Here is a 27522-nt window from a genome sequence, read left to right as displayed (position 1 = left end):
GTATTATTTATCTTTTCATGCCCAGTGGCTAGCATCATTATCGGGAAACTGAATGCACAGTGAAGAAGGAACACAAGATGATACCTATAAGTTTCCTATAAGCCCCTCTAAGAATCTGTAAATGGCCAACTGAACAACAAATGACTTATTTTTGGCTTTACTTGCACCTGTGTAGCAAATAACAAATAGCTTTGTCATTCTTTTTCTGATTATAAAAGTAATTTAATTCAAAGGTGGCAAAGACTGCTAGTTGCCTCCACAACAACTGATTTCTCTTTGCCCTGATCTCCCTATTCCCTGATGACAGAAACAGCATCCTAAATGATGAAAATGTCGGGTCCTTGCTTTTTCAGCCTTCCCTGACATACAGCCCTACAGCATGAGCATCTAAGCAAATAATAGAATCTCTTGGGAAGTCTGCTGGAGGGTTCTGAAAAACTTTTCCTCCCTAGTAAAATTCTCAACTTTCACTTATCTGAAATGTCTTTACTTCACCTTTATTTTTGCTTGAATACAGAATTCTAGATTACAGACTTGTTTTTACTTCTTTTCTCGCTTAAAAATGTTACTCCGTTGCTTCTAGTTCATAATGCTCTTGAGAAGTCAGCCATCACTCCTATTATTTCCCTATTGTTCCCTCTTCCTCTCACCTTCCCCATCCCTCTACTTTTAAGGTTCCTCTCTTTATCATAAACTTTCAGCAGATTGACTACTATGTGCTTAATTGTGCTTTCCTTTGAATTTTTTTTTTTTTTTTTTTTTGCGGTTCGCGGGTCTCCCACTGTTGTGGCCTCTCCCGTTGCGGAGCACAGGCTCCGGACGCGCAGACTCAGCGGCCATGGCTCACGGGCCCAGCCGCTCCGCGGCATGTGGGATCTTCCCGGACCGGGGCACGAACCCGTGTCCCCTGCATCGGCAGGCGGACTCTCAACCACTGCGCCGCCAGGGAAGCCCGAATGACTTGTTTTAAGGAGTCTGAATGGTGCTTTTTTCCTTTAGAATGTTAAGCGCCTGATTCCAGCAGGCCGGTAATTTACTGGCGCCTCGCCTTATCTTTTTGAGGCTCAGTTTTAAACCTTGTTGGGCAGGTCCAGTCTAGCTTTTTGGGCCAATTATCAACCCACTGCCTTTCAAATCCAAATTCACCCTCAGTATTTGCTCTGAGATAACGGATTGAAAACTAAGCATTTCCCCTTCACAGTGAGCAAAATGTTAAGTTTTATCAGTAGAGGGACATTGTAGAAGGAAGGGTGTGTAGTGGTACCTGAGTATGGGGATAGTTGGCGGCAGTCTGGTCCAGCAGCAAACTCAAAGTGCACAATCCTTCAACAACCTCAGAGCCCTAGCCTGAGTCCAGTGACCACCTTGCTGCAGCCCTCCTAATGCAAACACCAGTGCGCTCCAAGCCTACCACCAGCAGCTCCCAGACTCCCTCTGCTCATTCACTCACCACCCTGTGCTCACCTGTGCCTCAGAGGGTTGTTTCCTGCATTAATTCCAACATGGGTATCACACTGTGCACCAATCTGGCAGCAAGCCAGCTCCCAATGCCGTGACCCCCACTGAGCCCAGTCTATTAGCCCCAGCTAGCTTGTGAACCAGAGGATTGTTCCCTGCTATGTGGCATCTGTGAACCAGTGCGGTCCAGGCAATCCACTGAACTCCACCATCCAGTGGGATGAAACCATACCTTTTCCAATGAGATCTGAAGCCCAGCTTTGGGGAGAGGATCCCTTTTCCAAGTGTATCTATTTTTCCTTTGGTAATCTCCCTCAGCCCCAGGACACCCTTTAGAGTTCACTCTGCATTTTTATAGTTACTTCTCTATTAAAGCTTAACAATTCTTTAAACTTCCCCTGTCCAATTCTGTGTGATTTCCCACCTCCTGACTGTACCCAAATTGATACACTGTTTCTCTAGGGTGTGGTCTTTGTTCCTAAAGCATGTGTTTCTGATGTCTTAGTTGAATGCCAAGGGTGTTAGCAAGGTTTCTCCACTCTAGCTGAGCTGGAATGTCATCTTCCAACAATGAATAACCTCTGGTGTCTTCAATCCACTGTCAAACTTACTGCAGCCACTCTCTACCAGGCCTCAGAGTCTTGCCCTGCACGATTGCAGTCCAAGGAACCATGGGGAACACCCTCACAGTCTTCTGCTGCCTTAGCTCTATACTGCAAGTCTCAGCTGCTCCAGCAGCCCTAAAAGCCAATCTCTGCCTTCTCAGCTCAACAGGTATATTTATACAATGGAATATTACTCAGTGACAAAAAAACGAAATACTGCCATTTGTAGCAACATGGATGGACTTAGAGATTATCATACTAAGTGAAGTCAGAGAAAGACAAATATTTTATATCACTTATATGTGGAACCTAAAAAAATGATACAAATAAACTTATTTACAAAACAGAAACAGACTCACAGACACAGAAAATAAACTTATGGTTACCAAAGAGGAAAAGGGAGGGGGAGGGATAAATTAGGAGTACTGTATGGGATTAACAGATACACATGACTACGTACAAAATAAACAACAAGGATTTACGGCATAGCACAGGGAACTATATTCAATATCTTGTAATAACCTATAATGGAAAAGAATCTGAAGCTGAACACCTGAAATTAACACAATATTGTAAATCAACTATAGTAAAATAAAATAAAATGGATGCCAGAATAACGACTACTCAGAATAAGTCATAGAAATAAATCAATATTTGTTTCAGAATTTCCTTCCCAAATACATTTTTGCAGCTAATGTTTACTTGACTCTTTACTTAACTTCCACAATGTAACAGAAGTAAGAATTAAGTTCTGCTACCCAGTAGTGCTAACAGGGGAGTAGTTCATGATTAAAATTATAATCAACTGTTAAAGAAATGAGATTGATCTATGCAAATCCTATAATGGCTTCTCCCTGCCAGCCATCATAGATTAAGATATTGTGCAGGACTCCCCTGGTGGCGCAGTGGTTAAGAATCCACCTGCCAGTGCAGGGCACACGGGTTCAAGCCCTGGTCCGGGAAGATCCCACATGTCGCGGAGCAACTAAGCCCGTGCGCCACAACTACTGAGCCTGCACTCTAGAGCCCACGAGCCACAACTACTGAGCCTATGTGCCACAACTACTGAAGCCCGCGTGCCTAGAGCCCACGAGCCACAACTACTGAGCCTATGTGCCACAACTACTGAAGCCCGCGTGCCTAGAGCCCGTGCTCCACAAGAGAAGCCACCGCAATGAGAAGCCTGCGCACCGTAATGGAGAGTAGCCCCCACTCGCTGCAACTAGAGAAAAGCCCGCGCACAGCAACGAAGACCCAACGCAGCCAAAAATAAATAAATAAAATTAATTAAAAATAAATATTCTTAAAAAAAAGATATTGTGCTACTAACAAACCAAAAATCATTGATATATAGAAACCTAAATTACCCATCTCCATACACATAATATTTATAATGTAATTTCTTTAGAATTAGAACTGTTCCTGAATCATCCCACTATGGCATATTACCTCGGAGTGTGTCTCTCCCCCATTTTTAATTCACGCCCCTTTTTATAAACATAAAAGTCTCATTTGTTCCCTGACTCCATTAGAAAATAGTACCTATCATTTACCTCTCTACTTGCAAACCTAGCAAGGATTTTGGTAAATTTTATTTTCAGTAGTTTCTGAGAGAAAAATAAACAAATTACTTTCCAAATTTAAAATATTACATTATAAAATTATAAAACTGGACTATACACTTACATACAACACCACTAGTACTACACCATCTTCTTCGTACCCCACAATGGAAAAATTCCACCGTCCTAGAAGCCTGGTTAAGTATGTAATATTTTCAATTCTGTTTAATTAAAAATACTGAAGATAATAAATAGAACAGTTATTTAAGTCCCCACTTAAATAACCTATTTCTTTATACATTTCACATCAAAATTTTCTTCAAGTGTTATGAATTTTATTAAAGTCAACATTCCATAAACCCAAACTCATATACTCAACTGGTTTATGAAAGAACTTCAGGCACAGGGACTTTTTTTTTTTGTAAATGTGCAAATTTATTTTTTCTAAATCATCAAAAATGTACTTGTTTTAATGTATGAAAATTCTTTAGAAGGTCAAATCAATTATCTATTTTTGTTGGGTAAAAAAATCTATATCTTCATCTCATGAATTTCACATTAAAATACTTGGTTGTACATTATCACATCACTTTAGTATTAACCTATTTTCTTGAAATTCCCAAATCTTAATGGTCTGCCTCTTGATTTCTCAATGGTAGGAACCATTTTAAACTCTTCAAGTTGACTGGGAAAATCAAGAGAGGCAAATGAAAGACAAGGTTCATCCTTCCCATCATGTAGATTCTGGGTACTTATGACTTTCAATCTTTGTACAACTAAGTATTCTAAATGCTTCTAGAATTTCCATCCCTCTGTACAGGCACTGAACAGTATTCAGTCGTCATGAGAGTCACATTTCTGATTTGCAAAAATTATGCAATCTACTTAGACATTCCATTCTCCAGCTTGCAGGAGAGAATTAGACACACCTTATAATTACTCCCATCAGAGAATCTGAAGAGTTGAAAGGGAATTTAGATTGTGGAATCCAAACCCTTCAGTCTGCACGCCAGGAATCTGAGGCCTGATTCCTCACAAAATACACTTTCCCAAAGATTTCCTTTACCTTCAAGGATAAACCTCAGCTGTCTCAGGATTCAAAATAACACAATTCAAATGTAAGAGAAGTATTTGCTCAGAACCATCAGCAACCAAACTGATTTTATTCTTGTAAATTACCTTGCCCTGGCTGAGCCCAGGCCCCCAGCAGGTGTGAAGAGAGAGGGTCATGGGATAGAGAGCAAATCCAGTATCCTCCTCCCTCTTCCTGCCTCCCAAGCACAGGGACCACAAAATTTGCTTCTGATAAAAGCCAAGGGGCTTCCCTGATGGTGCAGTGGTTGAGAGTCCACCTGCCAATGCAGGGGACACGTGTTCGAGCCCTGGTCCGGGAAGATCCCACATGCCCCAGAGCAACTAAGCCTGTGCGCCACAATTACTGAGCCTGCACTCTAGAGCCATCGAGCCACAACTACTGAGCCTGCGTGCCACAACTACTGAAGCCCGCGTGCCTAGAGCCTGTGCTCTGCAACAAGAGAAGCCACCACAATGAGAAGCCTGTGCACTGCAATGAAGAGTAGCCCTCGCTCGCCGTAACTAGAGAAAGCCCGTGAGAAGCAACGAAGACCCAACGCGGCCAAAAATAAACAAAATAAATTAAAAAAAAAAAAAAAAAAGCCAGGGCTGCCCTGGTGGCACAGTGGTTGAGCCGATGCAGGGGACGCAGGTTCGTGTCCCGGTCCGGGAAGATCCCACATGCCGCGGAATGGCTGGGCCCGTGAGCCATGGCCGCTGAGCCTGCATGTCCAGAGCCTGTGCTCTGCAACGGGAGAGGCCACAACAGTGAGAGGCCCGCGTACCGCAAAAAAAAAAAAAAAAAAAAAAGCCAAAAGTCCTTGATAATCTTCTGTCTCTCCACCCCCTCACTGATTATTAAGGAAGCAAAGGAAGGCAACCATGATGCTGTGTCATTGGAAAGCATTTCATGATATCCCTTACAGGGGTGAGAGAAGAAAAAAATAGGTACCAGTTATTGAGTTCTTCCTAATATGAAAACAAAGTGTTTTATAAATACCTCATTTAATGTTTAGAGCAAATCAGTAAGATAATATTTCTGTTTCACAAATAAGAAAACTTTCAATAACACATTCAAAGCTGCAAAACGAACGACTAAGAGACGGAATATTTGAACTGGGTCTTTCCGACCCCAAAGTCCATGCATACCTACTCTTATTGAGCTACTTACACTGCATCACGCCCTACAACACAGGACATCAGAGCAGGACAGGAAACACAAGTTAGTACTACATTTAAGGAAGAAACAGCATAGCTTACAATTGCAGAAACAAAGTGAAAAGCCAAACTAAAACACAGTATCTGAACTTGATGCTGCCTGAGTAAGAAACAGGCAGAAAGAGATTCTGAGTTGGAAATCTACAGAAAAGTCAGGAGAAAAACAGGGTTTCCCACTCCCCCAGGAAAAGCATCCTAAAACACCTGTAAAATCTAATGTTTCTGAATTAAGTTAGTAATTTCAGTTCTTAAGACACATATAAGCTAAAAGTATATAAAACAGACTATAGGAATCCCCAAATTATTTTTTAAATAAATCAACAGACTCTAAATGTTTTGGTGATAAAGATCCGCAACTGCTTACCAGAAAATCTCAAGTTCAATTTTTTTCCAGCTTTGTTGAGATATAATTGACATACAACTTTACGTAAGTGTAAAGTATACAACATGATGATTTGATATAGGTACATACTACCAAGTGGTTACCATAAGAAGACTACTTAACACATCCATCTGAAATCCAAAGGCCCAGTTTTTTAACTAACTTAGCAGAACCTGATCAAAACTGACATGAAGTTATCTATGGCCTTTCCTGATTCCAGTGACTGTGGAAAGTCATTCACTTCGCTACAGAAATATTAATGTGTTTTATGTCTCAGAACCATCAGGAGAATTAAGTAGTAATACATGACCCCAAGTATTTTGGATAAGAGACTGTGAATCTGTGTTACGCTATTCCAGATACATCAATAAAATAAATGAGCAGAAGACAAAATTATCAAAGACCTCAAAGAGAGTCAAAGGTTACAATTAAAACTTGGGAGTTTATGGCTCCTATAATTAGGCTCAGACCCTAAGAGTGTCCCTTTAGGTTGTTAAAGCTCTTGGAAGTGTTTAAGGGGAAGAACAGGGTTTATACTCTAACAGACATCCTATTTACTACTCTAAATACTGGTGTAAAGCAGGAACTAATTAAATATACTGGCATCATGTGGCAATATGTTCCTACTGTAGCTGTTTAAGGGCATCTGCTCACTTAAATACAATCAGTTGCAATTAAGGAGTCATTTACCAAGTGCATGGATAACTTTCATGGCAAAGAAAAATCCCAGCTTCTAACAATGTATTTTCTCCAAAATTCAGCTCGTAATTTTCACTCAAGTGCCTTAAGCCCAAGACAGAACTTATTATTTGTACATATCCACATTCCAAGATATATCTTACTTTCAGCACTTTCACGTAACATGTCTTAGAAAGTATTATTTGTCCTTTACAGAAATGGATTTAGCATTTAGTGAGATGGGACAATTTTCTACATAGTAGATTAATGCCTCAAAAAAAAAGTACATGTATGACACATTTTTAGCATTAGAAAAGTAGCTCTCCCACATGCTGCCCTGCACCCCACCTATCCAATTCCTAAAACGGAATTTAGGAATCGAGCCATTAAATCTTTACAGTCTGAAAAATCAGGGACATCCTGTTGATAACCAAACAGACTAACAGCTGCTCGTTGTTCTGAGAAGCATTTGTGCTGCGGAAGCAAATCTAGTACCAATGCCTTCTAAATGACCTACAGAAAACGATTAAAGGAAGAGTCACTGTTTTTTATTTTATTATTATTAGTTGGCAAATGAGCATTACTGGCAGACTTTTTCCTGATGTCACTGGGTCAGCTACAAAATGAGTGTTGTGTTTTGGTTTTTTTTTTTTTTTGGAACTATAAAAAAATTCTTCACTTGAGGCTGTGAATAAGCCAAATAAGTCAAACACACAAGTGAGGCACTTGAGAAAAAGAAATGGATAGTTTTCAAAATCCACTCAATCTAACAGTTTAAATCCTGCCAGTTCATAAACATTAATATATTTAATGGTTTAAAAATATGAAGCCGTGGGCTTCCCTGGTGGCGCAGTGGTTGAGAGTCTGCCTGCCCATGCAGGGGACACGGGTTCGTGCCCCGGTCCGGGAAGATCCCACATGCCGCGGAGCGGCTGGGCCCGTGAGCCATGGCCGCTGAGCCTGTGCGTCCGGAGCCTGTGCTCCGCAACGGGAGAGACCACAACAGTGAGAAGCCCGCATACCGTAAAAAAAAAAAAAAAAAAAAAAAAAAAGGAAGCCATTTATCAGAATTTCTAAAGTTTGTCCTATAAAAGTTCAGAAGTTAAAAATGGCCTTTGCTCAAGCACCAGACGCGGTGCTTCCTGAGAAGAGCTACACCTCTTAGCATGTAACTGACACTCCAAACAGAGATCTACGGACAGAAACTACTCTAACACGCCTTTATACCCTTCTAGGAAACCTGGGAGCTCTGTGTAGGCTCAGGGGATCCTTAACTTCTTTGCCCTCCCACTGACGGCTAAGGCCCCTTGGAGGCTTCCAGGCAGCAAGGAGCCTTGTGCAAAGAACACACAGGCCTTGGAGTCAGAAAGGCTTGAGTTTCAGTTCCAGCCCTGTGTCTTGCTGGCTGTAAGATCTGACCAAGACTCTCTCCCTGACCTAACTCTGGTCAGGTTCCTCCAAGCCCTCTATGCCTCGACCTTCAGTGTCCATCCTTGTAGGGCCTGTACCACCCAGTTGCAGCAAAAATCTAAGTCAGTCTTGAAACCCTCCATCCTCGATATCTGATCAAATTCTTCATCCTCACCACCCGCCAAGTGATATCTGATGAGGCTGTCCTGCCTTCCGCAAGGATCCTGCTAGGTCTGTTTAACTAGAATTATCCCATGCCCATTGTTTCTGATGTTTCCTCTTAGTAATTTTCCATCCACTGACTCCCACTCTGCTCCTTGCCTATAAATCCCCACTTGACCATGATGTATTCAACTGAGCCCAGTTCTCTGCTGAGGTCTCTTTTCCCCTGCTCAGTAGTTCCTGAATGAAAATCTGTTTTTATTGCTTTAACTACTATCCAGCTCTGGTTTTCTTGGACAGACCAAAGTTATGTTACTTGGTCTCTCTGAGCTTCAGTAACCTCAGCTATAAAACTGAAATAAAACCTATCTCACTGAGCTGTTGTGGGGATGAATACAGGCTAAACAAAGATCACAACCCACAACTCTAGGCTATGATAAACAAAAAGTACGTTTGAAAGGCCCTGTACTAGAGATTCCACCTCTAATGAAAGTCAGCCAAGGCCATCCTAATTCAGCGTTCTGGAACTCCTACAGGATATTTTAAGAATTTATTTCCAGTCTGTTTTCCAAAAATCTGCGGCCACATATTTTAATATTATATGATAAGATAAAAAATATTCTGTGGCAGTTATAGTACCTGGCTCTGGAGCCAGACTATCTCGACACTACTGTGTGATCCTGAACAGGTTATTTAACCCCTCTACCTCCGTTTCCTCATCTCTGAAGTGAGAATAATAATAATAGTACCTATTCTCTTGGTGTCGTCCTAAGGATGAAGTTAGCTAATACATGTAAAGCACTTGGAACATTGCCTGGCAAATACAGTAAGAGCGCAATAAAAATAGGCTATTCTTATATTCTCAATCATGGTATATAATTTACTTCTCCATTTCCTCTTCAGTGAAACTGTTTCAATGAAAAAAATTTTGAGGTTCGTTAAGAAATAGTAAAAGTATTACAGAACGTTTGGTTAAATAGGGCTAGAGGGCCCAAATGGCTAAAATGAAAACAGTCATCAAGTTTAGATGAAGAAATACACTGCTGACGAGAATATAAAATGGTTCAACCACATTGGAAAATTGACTGGCAACATCTACTAAAGGTGAACAAAGGCATACCCCTAAATTGTCTAGAATTCCTAGGTATATAACCAACATAAATGCCCACAAAAAGTCATGCATTAAAATCTTCGTACCAGCACTATTCTTAATAGCAAACAACTGAAAACTGCACAAATGCCCATCAACAGCACTGGGTGCAGTCACACAATGGGGCACTCCACAGTACTGAGTGACCAATTACAACTAACTACACACAACGCTAAGGGTGAGTTTCACCAACATAATGTAAAGCGAAAGAAGCCGGACACCAAAGAGTATATACACTGTATAATTTCGGTTATGAAAAGCACTAGGACAGGCTGGACTAGATGCTGTGATGCAACGCCCTGGTCCCCCCAGGAAGGAAGGATTATTCCCCCAGCTTTAGGAGTTGCCAACACAACACCCAGCAGCTGTCAGCCCTCCTTAGAAACTGCCTCTGTGGAAAAGAGCAGCAGTGCCCAAAGGCATCATGCCCTTCTTGTGCAACTCAGAACATCTCTGAAGGGCCTTTCCAGAATTCCACATGGGGTCAACTGAGGCTTCCACTGAGACTGAACTGCAGCTCAACTTCTCCCCCTGCCCAATCTTGCTCCCTTCCTATCTCTTCTCTTCCACAAGCGTTGATCCCAAGAGCCATCCCTGATACATTTCCTGAACGCTAATCTCTCACTCTTAGAGTCTGCCTCCCAAAGTATCCAACAAGCAGATGAGATCTATGATGTGAGAAGCGAGAACAGTGACGACTACCGTGGGGAGAGCAGGTAATGACAGGAGGCGGCAGGAAGGAGACCATCTAGGGTGCTGGTAAAAGGCTTTTTACCTATCTGGGTGCTGGTCCTGTGGCTGTTCAAATGGGAAAAATTCATTCAATTGTAAACCTATGAAATATGCACTTCTTCCTACGTATACTATACTTCAATACAAAGTTAAAAGAAAATAAGGCAAATAAGAAAATGATGAGAAAGGGACAGAACCTTAAAGAATATTTAGTCTCACCTCCTTGTACATCCCTTAAATAACCCTTTTCTGTGCACTTAAACATAGCTCAGCAAAGTCTAACCTGCTATTACAGACCAGCTGGTGACAAATCAGGCCAAGAACAGGCCCAGGCTTCGACAACAGCCTGTGTTGTCTTGACCAGACCACACTCTTGTGGGTAGCAACAGGAGTCAAATCCGAGGCCAGGGAAGGGCCTGCTGCAGCCGGCTCACCTCGCTGTCAACTTTGCCTTGCAAGGAGGGAGACTCTGAGGTTAGCCGAAATGCAAGCACCCCAAAGGCACCTTTAGGTACCTTCACCTTTGAATCTTGAGAAACACACCTGGCTCTGAAATCAAAACGCTTAAAAATGTTTCTAGTGTAGACAAAACAGCATGCTTGACCCTTTGTGGTGTTATCTCAAGAAAGGCCTTTCTCTCTTACCACAGCTGTCTGTTTTGTTTTGTTTTATAATTAATTAATTAATTTTTGGCTGCGTTGGGTCTTTGTTGCTGCGCTCAGACTTTCTCCAGTTGCGGCAAGCGGGGGCTAGTCTTCGTTGTGGGCACGGGCTTCTCGTTGTGGTGGCTTCTCTTGTTGCGGAACACGGGCTCTAGGCGTGCGGGCTTCAGTAGTTTGCGGCACAGGGGCTCGTAGTTGTGGCTCGCAGGCTCTAGAGTGCAGACTCAGTAGTTGTGGCACATGGGCTTAGTTGCTCCGCGGCATGTGGGATCTTCCCAGACCAGGGCTCGAACCCATGTCCCCTGCATTGGCAGGCGGATTCTTAACCACTGAGCCACCAGGGAAGTCCCATCTGGCTGCTTTTATTATTTATCTATCCCTTCATTGCCTCCTTCTCAAAAGCAGCTTTTAGTTTATTTAGGTAATAAAATGTCACATCTTCCCCTTTTACATAGGGAATAAAAAACACAAATAGGACAAAATATGTCCTCAATAGGGAAGATAAATTCCTTCATTTTCTTCACTGGCTGTTAATGAGATTATTGATAAACTCATTCCTGACCCGAAATTCACCTACATCATTCCCACAGTGAAAAGCACTCACCCTATAATTCTGGAAAACTTCAGTCCAAATGATTCCCTTAAAATGATGATGATGAAGACAGCACCAAAAAAGTTGAGAAACTATTGGAACAAAATTGTTACTTTATTTCCAAAATAATTTAGTTCATTGAGATGTAACAACTAAAGACCATGGTGGTCTCTGGGAAACTAAAAGGGCTTTTGGTGCCCAATTCTTATGAACATTTTATACCAACAACCAGGGAAGAATATGAGGAGTTTTACCTCATATGGAAGTTCTAATGCATTATTTAGGCTGGATCCAAGAGAAGAGTCAAATACATTGTAATCTTTTAGCTTGTTGTTATTGTAGTTTTCTGTCAGTATTTCTTAAAGAGTTGCACAGCCCCACAACTAAGGTCAAATAAAAATTTTTAGGCTTGCATAGCACAGGGAGATCAGCTCCGTGCTTTGTGACCACCTAGAAGGGTGGGATAGGGAGGGTGGGAGGGAGATGCAACAGGGAGGGGATATGGGGATATATGTATACGTATAGCTGATTCACTTTGTTATACAGCAGAAACTAACACAACAATGTAAAGCAATTATACTTCAATAAAGATGTTAAAAAAACCACAAAATTTTAGGCTTGATCCCAAAGAATAGCCAAACACACTTGTATTTCCTTTTAAACTTTTTTTTTTGAAGGAAGATATCTCAGAGTATATACAACTAAATTATTTAATTCTTTCTAAAAGGGTTTGCCTCTCAGATAAATCTAAGTAAATTCATCTCCCTTCAAGGCAGGGATGAAAAAGAATGCAATAATAACATGCATTCCATTCTCTATCTTAAACACTCAACAAGAAGCTGGCTAGGAATTTCCCACACACTGTTTTTTAGGTCATTTATTCATTTATTCATTTATTCAAACAAATATTTTTGGAAAGCCAACTCTACTTTGAAGCAAAAACCTAATTAACTCCTCTTCCTTACATATGGTTATAAAAAGATCTCAAAACCACCCTTTTGACCACTAAGTAGAACTCGAAAACTCTCTTCCACCCCATAACAAGAAGCAATTTTACTTCCTAACCCTATTAGTCCTTCAATAAAGAACAGATGAAAAATGTCTTCTGTTTTTTTGAAAAGATACCATGCTTTCCTTCCCACTGAAATACGAGAAGCAAAAGTCAGACCAAATCTGTCCCCTGGGAAGAGTTACTCTGGACTTTGCTAAAGGGATAAGATGAGTGTTATCAGATCTGCATAACATGGTCAGACAAGAGCCTGTGTCACACCTTCCCAAGCTCGCCCGTGCGAGCATGCCCTGTGTTTAGAATAGACCTACAGATGAGAGAAAAATCAAGTCAGGTCTGTTGTTGACACTTGCTGTGTCAGTAACAGTGGTTCAGCACTGCTGCCGTGAATACCTCAGTTGGTCCAGCATACATCATGGGAGATGGGAAGATGGCCACCACTGTGGTTTCAGGATTCAGGACTCCTTCCTCCAGCACTGCAGCATGCTGCTTCATACGCCACATCAGAGGAACATCATCGTCCTTTGTCCAGCCACCAAGAGGGTGAAGGAGAAGGACAGGGCGCCGGTAGCCCCTCTCTAGAAGTTGCTTATGGGTATCCTGCATTAATAGAGCGTGGCCATTGTGCACCGGGTTGCGTAACTGAAATGCAAAGACAGCATCTGAAAGAGAATATTCAGAGTTAATAATAGTCCTTTTCTAACAGATTACCTTCCAAAGGATAAGCAATGCTTCTTGAAGCTCGATGCTTAGGATTAAGCAAACACGCATGCCTCAGAATCAGAAACTGGTGAAAAACATGTACCGCGCTGACCATTTACTCCAAGGCAACACGATACAGTAATTATTACTTTACAAATCTTACAAGTCTGAGCATGTGTCACATAGTAGTGATGGATTTATAACAATTACTTTCTGAATTCATGGGCAACCTGAGAATGATAATCAGACTTTCTGGCCCCAACATCTCGGTTCAACTGCTTGCAGTGGATATAAATTCTTGGTCTAAGCCTTAATTACCCATCAAGTCAATCCTGCCGTTGGATCTAAGATACTCCTTTATTGAAGGAAGACAGAAAGACAGAGATATGTAGAGTTTAAAAAATTTACTTACTACCCAAATAAGCTCATTTATACTGATTACTCTGCTTGACTGGAACCCAATGTTGTTTTGTGATGCCAGGTCTCGATTTTGGATTATAGTTTAGCAACAACAATATCCCTTACAAGGACCATTGCTATTACTCAAATGTTGAAAACTGATGGATTAATTAAACTGGTTAACTACGTAACATCTGATTACAACCCTGGCTCCGCTCCTACATGGGGCTCTTGCTATCAGAAGACCTTTCTTAGAAGGCATGGTTCCTTGGAGTCAGAGTAATTTCACAGAACAGAGTTAACAACGCAGTTAGAGGAGCTCTGTATTTGATGCCCTCACAATATCTGATACATCATCACGCCGTGTTGACCCAATCTTGACTCAGAGAGGAACAACTTCCTCTTCCTGCATAATTTTAAGCCGAACAGTACAACATCCCCAATCTAGTCTCAGTTCTGACCCTCTTCTATCACCGTGACAAAAGGCACAGAAAGAAAACTACGCCGCCCTACCTGACCAGGAGAGTTTTGGGGACACATCCTGTGATATTCCAAGATTTAGAGCATTTTTACTATGCTTTGAAGTTCTCAAGTTACCTTTTCTTGAGAAACAAGGCTGGTTTTCACCAAAGAAATAGCTGCTAGCTTTTATCTGCTAGTTTTAGCATGCTGCAAATACTGTCAAATGATGATTTTTTTCTAATTCCATCATTCCATCCACATTTATTAGTTGAATTTCTACTATAAGTCAGAGTTTCCACTTCTCCTCCTTATATGACATAAGGTACAAAAAAGAAGTCTTGATACAAATATGTGAGTATTTAAAATTATGCTGCTTTAAGGAAATGGGAGGAGGGGTACAGACCGGAAAGTTTTTCTATCCTTCTGAAATCATTTCAAATTTTGGATATAGTATATGGATTTCAAAAGATTTCAAAACATCCCTTTTAGCCATTAAGTAGAACTCCAGAACTCCCCTTCCCCAAGACCAAGAAGGAATTTTACTTCCTGACTCTATTATACTCCAGTCCTTCCAAAAAAGAACAGACGAAGACTGTCTCCTGCATATGAGCACTAAGGCTGCTCCATTCGGGGGCGATTACTGCCTGAACTGAACCTGCATTCTGATTCCGGCCTAAGTCTCATCAGCAAGTTTAGTGCTCTCCCCTCTCTTCCCTTCCCTTTGTACTGCCCATTCTTTGTAAACAGCCTTAAAGCACAACAGAGACACTTACTAAGCATTAATAAATCCTACTACTGGGCTAATGTGAGTTACTGCACTGATGGAGAGGTTGGGGGCGAGTGGCTCCAGGCTCGCACCACGGGGAGGAAAGAGAGTAAGAGGACTCTGGCCCAGCACAAGCCTGTAGCACCAGGGCCGAGGAGATGCCTGCGTGGTAGGGGCAAACAGGGCCAGGGCTGAGAAGACAGCTCATTTGCCTGGGAGCGTAAACAGAGCAAATAAGTAAATAGATTGAGTAGAATGGCAGCCAGGATTCTCACTGTAGGAGAGGAGGCAAAAATACCAAAAAGAAGAGAAAGGCTAGAAAAGACCGCGTGGTATTGGATTAGGGTTGAAAATGGCAGCGTGACCTCATGGTTTTCAGCTACATAGACAGATATATACAGGAACAGATATAAATGTGTGTGAGTGTACGTGCTTATGCACATTTCTTGGTTCTGTCTGCTGAAAGGTCCTACGAGCAATGACTACCCAGTGGCAATGAGCAAAACTAAAGCCCAAATCTTACCTTCTAAATACTATTCCTCACTTAAAGCAGGGTTCCTTGGCAAAATGGCCAATTCTAGGGCTAGGGCACGGAAAGTACAACATGAGCTGGAACGTCTTTTGTGTCATAAGGAAAGGAAGTGCTCAGAGAATAACGAGGACTTGTCAAAAGGATACAGCAACCAGTCTGACACGGTCCCAAAGGCCAACCTAGGACAAGCTAAATATCAAGTAAATAATAATATTAATGGATTGTAAATCACCGAGTAAAATAGGAACGTGTAAATCCTGAAAGAATCAAATAAATGAAAAAAACAAATGGAGGAGAAGTGGAAACTCTAACTTACAGTAGAAAGTCAACTAATAAACGTAGATGGAATGATGGAATTAGAAAAATCACCGTTTGGTAGCATGTGCAGCATGCTAAAACTAGCGGATAAAAGTTTGATGACAAGGGGATATTTATGGAGTCTCAAGATCTCTCCCCCAAAACACCTGTTAGTACATACAAAATAATTTGTCAACTTTACAGCACAAAAACCTGGTAAACGTGATCTTAAATGATAAAAGTTAACTTTGAAAAAGTTAGCCTCATCTGTAATAGGACAAAATCAAAATTGTGAGCCACCAAATATGATGCCCCAAGAATCCAGCATTGTTTCCTGCAGGATTCCTGACAAAAACGTGTAACCGGAACCTAATCATGAGGAAACAGCAGACAAACCCAAACTGAGAGACAGTCAAGAAAGTAAACGACATGACTATTCAAAAATGCCAAAGTTGTAAAAGACACGACAAAGACTCAGCGACTGTTCCGAATGAAGTAGACGAAAGAGACATGACTGACATCCTGAACCAGGAAGGAAAGGTGGCAAAGAGAAGATTTTAGTTGTCATTGTTGGTTTTGTGATAAAAGACATTATTGGGACAGTGGCATGATGTGAGTGAAGTGCACAGATTAGACAGTATTTTATCAATGGTATTCTCCTGAGTTTGATGAGCACACTGAGGTTAGGTAGGAGACTGTCCTTATCTTCAGGAAATACATATGGAAATAACTAAGGAGTAATGAGGCATCATGTCTGCAACTTTCAAAGAAAGTGAGAATGAGAAAGCAAAGAAATATAGTGTTAATTATGGAAACTGGGTGAAGAATATATAGGAGTTCTTGGTACTATTCTTGTAATTTTTCTGTAAATTTAAAATTATTTCAAAATAAAAAGTAAAAAACAAAGTAAAAAATTATGACAGGAGACATATGAACTGGTTATAACATGTAGATTTTATTTAGATCCTGATTCAAACAAACTATAAAAAAAGAAATGTGACTACTATGAAAATATCAGAAATATAAACACTGACTAGATATTTGATAGTATTAAGAAACTATTGATATTATTATTATTTAGGTGCAACAGTGATATCATGGTTGTATTTTTTAAAGTCCTTACCTTTAAGAAATACTTTCTGAAATATTTAGATGGTAATGACATAGGGTTTGAGATTTGCTTCAGAATAATATGCAGAGATGCAGTGGGGTAGGTAGGGGTACAGGTGAAACAAGAGTAGCCAAGAGTTGGTACCACTGAATTTGGGTTAGAGGTATATAGGGATTCATTCACACTATTGTATCTACTTACAGATTAAGTATCATATGTTTCAAATTTTCCCTAATAATTTTTAAAAGAGAAGATACATGTAGAAGCAGCACTGCTTTGGAACATGATATTTACGGGTTCAAATTACAGGTCTAACAATTTTTAACCATGGACTGTGGTCTTTAAGGACTTAATTTCACTTTTGACATCTTCGTAGTGGGGATGATACTAAGGTTACTGTTATGAAGATAAAATAATATAAAGTACCCAGCACGGTGAGATGTACAGTGCAGTCACTTAAAAATCTAAGACAATTCATTAAAAAAAACCAAAAGAACACCATATCTAAAAGTTCCTGGCAGGAAATTGAACCCACTGTTCTACTGGTGACTCAAGGTCTACTCTAGTACGAACCAACACTCCAGTCAGTGTTTCCAAGAGGAGGGTGCATTAGCTCTGTGCTGCAATATGCAGCCTTCGCCTTCCTTAATCAGGAACAGGTGCCTAACTGTGAATAGGACCCCCGGGTAATACATCTCAGGTGTATGATGACTACATTCCTAGACTCCAATCAGGTCAAACCTGATTTTGTAAAACTGCCATTTAGCAAGATTATTTATATGAACAGCATGTGCAAAAGGAAACATAAATAAATTCTGTCTCAAATATACGTATTTCACAGATTCTAATAATTCATCTACCTAGGTTTCCTTTCCAAAAAGAATTAATCTAGCTCCACACTGGACATTTAACAGATAAAGTTAAGATGAATGACTTATTAAAAGTTTACATTAGCAGCATATAAAGGATTTTGCTGCCAAAATTTCTTCCAGGTAGAATTATTTCCTTATTATCAGTTCCATTCAGAAATCCAATGATCATTTGCTCTGTCTGCCCATTTTTTCTTGCCAATATTACCAGGTCTTTCCTAAACTTCCAGCCTTTTCAATCACTTGTAACTATTTATCAATGAATTACACAAATGGCTTTAACTGTCTGTAGCTCCAGACTGCATTTTCATCCCTACCATCTGGTTTCCCCACTAGAGAACTTATGTGGATGAACAATGTAATGGAAGCACCTGATCCACTGGAAGCTTACATTCCCAAGGTATTGTCCCAACTAACATAACCCAGTATGCACCACCATTATATTTTCCTCTAACAATTTTCCATCAAGGATGGAAAAAGAATAATGGGCCACTATGGACCTGGGGCCACTGATACTTAGAGCAACTTTCAGTAATTCCTCACATTCTCATCCCCATTTTCTAAAGGACAAGTGAATTCCCCGTTGTCACACCATAACTGGTAGAAAATACTTGTCTTTTCGCTTATAACTCTTTATGGATTAGTATAAGACTGCTTTACCTAAGATCAGGGTTTCAACCGTGTTTGAAAATGGGACATTATCTTCAAAATGACTGGAATTTAATATTAACATTTATGATTTCCATTTCTTTCTAGCCTTCTGCCGCCATCCCTGGGAAAGGACCAGGAATTCCATAATTGTGATTTACAGAAATTACACTGTGAAGCTGCTGGTGCCGTGCACAAAAACAAACTTTTTCCTTCAAGAGCTAGAGTGAATAGTTTAAGCTTTGCAGGCTATGGGGCTTCTGCTGCAACTACTCAACCCTGCCGTGCAGTGCAAAACCAGCCACACACGATGCATAAGTGACTGTGGATATTTCCCAGTAAAACTTTATTTACAAGAACTGGCAGCGGGCCAGATTTGGCGTGCAGGCTGTGGTTTACCAACCTCTGAAAGACAAATGAAATTCGGGTGATGGAAGTAAGAGCACTGCGACCAAGACACCTGGTGTGAGCAGAAGTGTGGAGGCAGCAAGGCAGATGCGTCTGAGGACACAGAATCGTCCATCTTGTCAAACATGGATACAAAGCCTAGCACGTGATATCACGCAGAATTTTGAATGATAGGTTAGGAAGGATACTGTGTTCCAAACAGAGGTTGTGAGTTAATCAGTAATGTTGCCCAGAAAATTAGGCTAGTAGACTGTGTGGGACTGAGGTGGGGGAGGGTCAGTGGGTGGAGTGGGGAGACAGCAAAATCAGAAGACTGTGGCGCAGAAACGTGCTCCCATATTTTCCATATAAAATAAACCATCCACCAACTCTTCCATTCTCCCCACTCACTCAATCTATTCCTCCCCCAGGATACAGACAGGCTCGTCTGACCAATGACAACCTACACAGTGGGAATGGGGCCACAAAGGCAGAGACTGGCGCTGCCCGCTCCCTCAAACCCCTCCCTGGTGCTGAGGTCACTGAGCAGCGCTCTACGTGTTACTGACTCACAGATCTACGTCATCTGACCGAAACTCCCCTAAGCTCCAGACCGTCTCTCCACCTGCCTCACAGCACTCCACGGGCAGCTCAAATCACCTCCCGCCAGCCTCCTCCTGCACCTCTGGTCCTCCTCCACGACCTCTGAGAGCAGGCACCACCACCCACTGCACAGCCTCAGACTCTGGAGGACCACTGCCATCCTCCACACGCACTGCATCGCTCTGCTTCCTAAACCTCACTAAACCCTGCTTTCTTCACTCCCCGTGCCCACATCAGCCCTTCATCCCTGCTTCATGAGACAACTGGTCCCCCCTGCAACCCCATCTAGCCTCCATCCAGCAGCCAAAGCAGGCAGGGGGGCAGGGAAGAAAGGAGTTGGGACAGGATGAAAATTCTGTTTTAGATACACTGTCCTGGGGGGACAGTGAAACTGGTCCTGCCCCCAGGAGCTTACAATCTAGTCAGCGGAGGAGAAGCAAACATTCACTTATCAGAGAATAAATCCATGTTAGAAGGAATATACTTCCTTCAGCTCCAAGAGGACATGATTAGATCTTTGTTTTCAGAAGCTAAGTCTGGTGACAATGTGAAGGATAAAGTGATGGAAGAAAAGAACGGGAATGGAGTCACTCCTTCAACTAATTCCTTCCTGCTCTGCCACACGGTGAGTATGAAACCCCTGGCAAACCCAAAAGGTACTTTCCTGTTTTAAAGTCCTGACCTCTCTGCTGCCTCTGACATAAAAAAAAAAAAAAAAAAGGCTATGCCACTGTCTTCATAGCCTCAAGGCCTGTTAACCGTGGCACCAACCTTTTCTATTTCATCTGCCTCTTTATGCTTTTTCTTTAGTAAAAACCATGAAACACTGAAGAAAACTTGGAGGGGAAAAACCACCCCAAATGCACTATCTTAATATAGCTGTTTTTGGGGTTTTGCATAGTCTCCTAGTTTTTCTCCTGATGCACACGTTTTTACATAGATGTGATCAAATGTGCATGACATTTTATATTCTGCCTGGCCCATTTTGGTCTAGTCACCTGTTTCTGACATCCCGTAGTCCTCTCAGAGCCACAGAGTTCATTGCTGGGTCCTAGGAAATTCTTTCTTTACGTACTCATTCAGGAAACTTACGCCACTTCGCCTGGATCCAATTACCACGTGCATACAGATGGCTTCTGTTAGCTGCATCCCTAAGTCCTGAGCTTCCAACTCATCCGTTACAGAGACTTATTACTAACAATGTTTCAATAGACGCTGCTCATTACCACCCCACCCCTCAATTCCTTCACCTTCACTTACCACCCTCACATCTCAAGCCAAAAGCAGGTCCAGCTGCTGAAACCTGCACCTTCTCCTATACCTCATGTCTAAGTAAAGGAAGAGCCCCGGACTACAGTTTCTCTCCCTCTCCTCCGGATTCGACACCATCCAGTCCAGGAGCCAACACACCATGTTAACAAGTACGGTCTGATCCCTTTCCCTCCAGCAGACGGAAGGGGAAGAAGACAGTGAAGAAGGTTCTTCTCAGGATGCGCTGATTTCTGACAGGGGAAGGAACGGCAACTGTGAGTGTTTTCTGGTGTTGGGAGGAGGCTGGGCCCTGACCCCCAGAATACGTGCAGGACACAGGCTGCCTAATCTAGCGCCACGGCCACGGAACCTTGATGTGGCACAGTACAAACACCTGGGCTGGACCCCTGTGCTGCACTTTCTCAGCGAGGGGTCCGGGGACAACTGCAGCTCCCCAGCAGGGCAGCTGTGGGCAACGAATGAGCTGGTCAGCAGGGGAGTGCTGCTAACTCCTTCCCCCAGATTTCTCAGACCTGTGCTTCGCTGCCCAGCCCACAGGCAGAGCCCCGGCCTGCAACCCAACCACTAGACCCAGAATTACAACATCCGCCTGCTGTCTTCCTTTCAACTTCTCTGAAAATTGGCCTGCATACAGCAGTAATTAATAAGTCTTCTCTTGCAGTCCTACGCAAGCTCTATTATCTGCCACTTTACCCCAAAGCTCTAAGTACAGGCATTTCTGATTTTCCCCAAATCAATACAGTAGCTGAACAAGAGGGTCCTGACAATCACTCCAGCGTTGCTGGGAGGCAGGCTGGGGTGCACGCACGCTATGTTTCTGTGGGAGTTTTTTGAAGAGAGCTGGAAATGAGAAAGAGTTTGATCCCCCTCCTCCCTCGGGACTGTCATTTCTTTTACTTAAATTGCTCATGAGGGGGGAAAAGAAATCAACAAGACAGGGCTAGGCTACTTGAGTAAATATGAATAGACTAGAATTTTTCACCAACAGGCACTCTCATACCCCATAATACGGCAGCAAGTTGTTTCTCTTTCTCAGAACTAGAAATGCTTTCAAATTAAAGTGAAAAATAATGTTGGAAATAAAGCTTTTTTGCCAGCTGGACACTGTACTGCCTGTTCTCCACTCCCCTTCCTGTCCAGTCCTGTCTCGTGCCTCCGTGCGCGTGTGCACATGTGCATGTGCGTACATGTGCATGTGTGTGCGTGTTTGGGGGTGGGAGTGCTGTACTCCTGCCTCCATACAGGAGACACCAATAGGCAACCAGAGGACGGAGGACAGAAGTCTCGCCCCAGTAGCATCCTGCTTCAGCGCTGGGATCCCAGCGGGGTCTACACCCCGGACAACTAGCTCCTGCCCGGCAGCCCCTTGCCACAGCTCCAGCTCCTCTTATCCCACTTCAGAAACAATGCTGCCTTCCAATGCCCTGCAGGAATGGTCATACTACCCCAAATTGCTAGTCCCCGGATGCCTCATCATTCTTTGGCGGTTCCCTCAGCCCTGACCGCCCACCTTTAAACACTCACGTTGTCAGATAATGTTCACAGCCTCATCTGAGTGGGCCTTGACCTGACTGACAAGAGGCCCTGTCACCCAATCTCAGATTACAGCATCTCCAGCCCACTGCCACATACAGGCAAGAAAGCCCAGTGCCTTCAGAGGCAAACTATCTGCTTCCACCTCAGCTTTCTCAGGCATCTGTTGTTCCCCACTTAGCCTAATATATCCATCTACCGTCTCTATCCATTCATTTAAAATACAGTCTGTGGTTCAACAACTTGACAAAGCTTTCTCAGATGTATTCAACACTGTGCTACCACATACTAGCTTGAGAGAAATGATGTCAGCGTTTCCCTTCGTAACCCAGCAGGACACCAGTACCCTGTGTGTAATAAACACGGACTGGCTCTTACTTGGCTTAAGTGAAATTCAGTCTTTCTTTCCAGGATAGTGGTCAATCATCGGTGGTTCAAAGAACGTGCCATCTGGAACCGTGTCACCTTGCAATCACTGACGTGGGTATTAAAGACCTCTCAATCCTTCCAGCTACAGAATGGTCTAGAAACAGCAAAACTGATCATATCAATGTGCACAGGACAACAACCCACACAGGGTAATCAAAGATTACCTAATATTCCCTAAGACGAGGGAAGGAGAAGGAGGGAGAGGTAAGAATAGAAACCCTAAGTAAAAGAAAAAAAAATGTTCCCTGTTTTCCCTCCCTTGAACTATGATTTGTACACAAGAGTAGATGACTTGTTACTGGCTTCCAGAAAGAGTTGAATAAGAACTATAAAGGGACCTCCTCAGTCTGTTGCTTATTTGCCTTAGTCTAAAATGGAAAAGTAAACAAAATAACACTCCATCATCTTTTTTGCTGGATTTAAGGCTAATAACCAGCTCTCAGCTACTTTAAACAAAGTTGCAATCACTCATTATGCAACAAATCCTCTAAATGATTTAAAATGTTTGGTACACAAGGAAGAATGTAAAACAGACGTAATATAAAGTCTTGGATTATGAATGATAATTTCTTGATAAGACCCCTCAACAGTGCTAAAAATTTATTTAGTAACACGACTTCCAGATATAAATTATTTTGAAAACAAATTAAAGTAAGCAAGGCGGTCTCAGCAAGTCCTCAGTGAAACATGTCCTGTTCACCAGAAAAAAAGAGAGAAGTCTACACATATTAAACTATCAGATGCTTCTGGATGGAAATCAACAAAGACCCAACTAGAAGCATCTTATACAACTCAAACATGCATTAGGTCTTTGAATAACAAATCTGGATACAGAGGACCCAAGGGCTGGATCAGAAACTCAAACAGTATAAGATTCTTATGGATTCTCACGGTACAAAATGGCTACCAGAGCTCCAAACACTGCACCCTTACATGACAGCATCCAAAGCAGGAGGAAGAGGAAGGAAGGGAAAGGATAACTTTTTGTCCTAAGCCAGTTTCTTTTCAGGAAGGAAAACCTTTCCCAGAAGCCCCACTTGCTTACATCTCAAAGGTCAAAACTGACTTACACACGGACCTTTAAGTCACACAGTGACAAGAGAATGCAGCACCATCACTGACTTACAGCAGTCATGATACAGTTCATGACACAGTCCTATACGACTGGGCCCAAAACGTGTTAGCAAGAAAGAAGAAAACAAGCTGCTGCTGTATAAGCAAGCGCCGAGTGTAATATTCGGAGAAATACCTGCACGAGTAGTTTAAGCCAAATATGTGCTTCAAATTCAGAGGAGAGGAATAAAATTCGGAAGGAGGAATGGGGCACCACACGATCAAATACCGTAAGGGGGCCAAGCAAAAGGTGTGCATGAACGAGGCAGGCTGGTGGGGACTGTGGAGCTCTGAAGAGTGTGTGTCCATCTCGGGCCTCCAGTGCTTGATCCCTTTCACATCATTTCAAGTGTCAGCTAATTACAACACAGCTTAAGAAAAAACAGATACTCTTTCTCTTCCCTTTACTTGTATACCCTTTACTTACTGGTAAAACTAGCTTCCAACTCACGTAACAGAAATAATGACACCTTAACCTCTTGCTGTGTGCCAGGTACCGTTACGGTGCCTAAGCATCTTAGCTCATTTCACTTTTTAAAAATAAAAACCTATGTGTCGGGTACCATCACTGTCCTCATTTGTACAACTAGGGAACTGAGCCGTAGAGAGGAAACCCCTTTCCCCACAACCACGTAACTTCTAAGTGGTAGGGGGCAGTGTGCACACAGGACTCTGAATGACTACCAAGGATCTGAGAGGTCACAGGACCTAAACACAACTGATGAAATGGGAGCTCTTGCCCAGATCCTGGAGTCACTTGGGAAGGCGGGCTTCTGCTTAATAAATACGGCTGGGTGGCCAGGTAGTCCCTGAAAAGGCATCCATACCCACCTGACTTTTCTCGGCCACATCTCCTCGATTTGTACACAGAAGATATTTTAAAAAGCAGCACCAATGCTTAGTGTTTAGCCATTTCTGTAGTGGGTGAGAATTCACTAGCAGCATGATTGCAGGAGGCTTCAAATTCTTCAGACCTTAAAAAACAGCCTCCTAAAATCTACAGCGAATGCTGTGGCAGGCCCCCGGAATTTGCAAGTGTGAGCGCACCCGTGTAAACACATCATTTACCTACTTCTGTGTGAAAGATCTGCTAATCACACATGTCTAATATAAAAATCCCTGTCCTGGGGCACTTTCTAAGACAGTATTATAAAGAACAGTTTCCACAAACTCTCTGTATTTACTGCTCCACTTCCTCCTAATCCAGAACTCTGAAATCATGATTAACCTACTCTTCAACAACTTTTTCTGTTATTTGTTGACAGTGTCTCTCTTCTACACCATAAACTCCTGTCTTATTTATTTATGAATCCTCAGCACTTGGTACTCTGGCATATCAAGATGCAAAACAAACACTTGCTCAATGAATAGCAAATGTGATACTGTTGTTCTATTATTTTCTGCAGTGGTACATTCCATTCCAATAAGACATTCTGGGATATAAAGCACATTGATATGAGTGAACTACATAGGGTGATTCAGATTGACTACCTTTCCTTACATATTCCATTGCTAAATTTATCTTCACTCCTCATTCTGTCTTACATTTTAGCAAGCATTGGAAAAAATCTTCAAGAACCTCCCCATCAAGGAGAAACTCCAAGTAATCCCATGTTAGATAATTAGGTCCATGTCTTACCTGCATTCATATCTTTAAACTTCTGCTTTAGCTCAGTAGGAGTAAGACGGTACTGATCAAGACCATCATTCCAATAAATGCGGTCCAAGACTTGAAGATCTCCTCCAATCAGCCAATCTCCTTGTTCCATAACCATCTAATGGCAAGAGAAAGGAGATAATTTTTTTTTAACAGGAACCAATATCAAAATAAGTAAGAACATTTCTCTCATGCAAGCTAAATATACCTGTAAACTACTCTCATCTTAAGGTCAATGGTAAATCTGTTTGGTTTATCAACTGAACTGGCATTAGAGATGCTGTAGAATTAGAATATATTTTATAATTCTGCAAAGGATTTGTGACGCAGCTATTATATTTGCATATGAAACGCAAACAAAATCAAAATGAATAATTACGACTTTTTTAAGCAACCAAAACATTCTTTTCATTGCTGTTGTATGTTGATTAACAGAAAAGTGTGTGAGCCTGGGTCACCCCGCCCTCTTGTGTTCTCCAATCCTAAACTTTTGAGCAATTAAAGTATTGATGACGGAGCTGAACACAAATTCTTGCCTTCCAATCTCCACACCACCTCAAATTTCTTTCGGCTCCACTCGTGTCCTTTCTCTGCATCTGAGAGGAGAAGATATACCCTCTAGGACCCATCCATTTTTGCTATGCAGCTCAAGCTCTTCCCCCACGGCTTCAACTTACCTGCTAACAATGCACCTCAACTGCGTAGTCACTTCCTGCCTGGTCTCCCTCACTAGTAGGTCTCTACCCATCCACCAAACCACTCATTCAACAAATATTCACTGAGCACTGGTATGTGTCAGGGCCTGTGCTAGGCACTGGGAAATACAGCAGAAAACGAGAGAGAAAGATCTTACTCCAATGGAGCTTATATTTTAGTGGGCAAGACAGAGGAGAAACCAGAGAACTATCAGCTAGTGATCAATAAACGTTGCAGAGAAAACAAACAGGGCACTGGAACACAGTGTCCAGGGAGTAGAGTGAACGGCATTTAAGAGAAAGGAGTTAGTAAATGCCTCTCTGAGGAAGGTGACATTTAACCGGAGATGATGAAAAGGAACTCGTCACAGAGGTAAAGTAGTTCATGCAGAGGGACACCAACTGCAAAGTCCTGGCGTAGAAACACATTTCTGTCTTTGAGGAACAGAAAGAAAGCTAATGTGGCTAGAAGGTCAGAAAGGCCAAAGCAAGGAGAGGGGCAGCGGTAGTGGAAGAGATGGTGGAAGAAGGCCAGGGCCGGATCCCACAGGGCCTCACAGGTTTTATTCTGATTACAATGAGCAGCCACTGGAGAGTTTTAAAGGGAGCAGTGATATGTTCAGATCTGTATTTTTAAAAGACTCACTCTGGCTGCACTAAGGAGAATGGATTTCAATGGGTATGACAGGAAGCTGGACTCCAGCCAGGAGACCGGGAGGGCATGGCTGGTACCGGGGGGCATGGGGCTGGAAGAGGGACACCCTGCTCTAGACCACCCAGCTGGCTTCCCAAATCACCACGTCGTTTGTGACCCTGTCAAATCTGCCTGCCACCTCTCTGTTCCTAGGAAGGCAGAGCAGCATAGGGGAAAGAGCACAGAAGACCTAAGACAGACTCTAATCCTGACACCTCACAGGTACCTCTGCAGCTCTGGGCAAGTTGAACCCACTCTAAGACTCCTCAGAATAAAGAAAATAACCCTGTCTACTTCTAAGGGTCACTGTAAGGACTGAAAAGCAGAAACGTGGCTGAAAAGCATAAATACATGTAAATTGTTATTATGACTGAACAAAATTTTAACACCTTGGAGTAGAAACTGAAGCCCAAGGTCCTCTCTCCCACTCGAACCACCAACTCTCTCTCAAACGCACCGAGTCTTTGCTCCCCCTGCCGCAGAAACCTGGGAAGCCGTTTCTTACAGCTCCCTCCTATCCAAATCCTATTGGTTCCTCAAGGCTGCACACCAAGTACTAACTAACCTGAGAAGTCTTACAGACTGCTCTAAATAAAAGTGGCACACAATATAAACAGCATTCACATACGTTCAGTGATTAAAAAATGTCTCCTCCAATG

At 42.3% G+C, this 27522-nt stretch overlaps 1 protein-coding gene across 3 annotated transcripts in view; it reads right to left on the bottom strand.

Moving 5' to 3' along the window:
* Positions 1-27522, bottom strand: part of PAPSS1 (3'-phosphoadenosine 5'-phosphosulfate synthase 1) — a 106547-nt gene that overhangs the window by 20024 nt on the left and 59001 nt on the right. For all 3 annotated transcript variants that reach the window (XM_082838055.1, XM_082838054.1, XM_082838056.1), the window contains 2 exons: positions 25457-25592; positions 13088-13356 (listed from right to left, as the gene is read on the bottom strand). In XM_082838055.1, coding sequence (XP_082694181.1) covers positions 13088-13356; positions 25457-25592 — 405 coding nt within the window. The remainder of the gene's footprint in view (positions 1-13087; positions 13357-25456; positions 25593-27522) is intronic.

This window comes from Leucopleurus acutus (genome assembly GCF_964270905.1).
Source record: "Leucopleurus acutus genome assembly, chromosome: 4".
NCBI classification, from domain to species: domain Eukaryota; kingdom Metazoa; phylum Chordata; class Mammalia; order Artiodactyla; family Delphinidae; genus Leucopleurus; species Leucopleurus acutus.
This window is presented reverse-complemented; position numbering and strand designations above follow the sequence as displayed.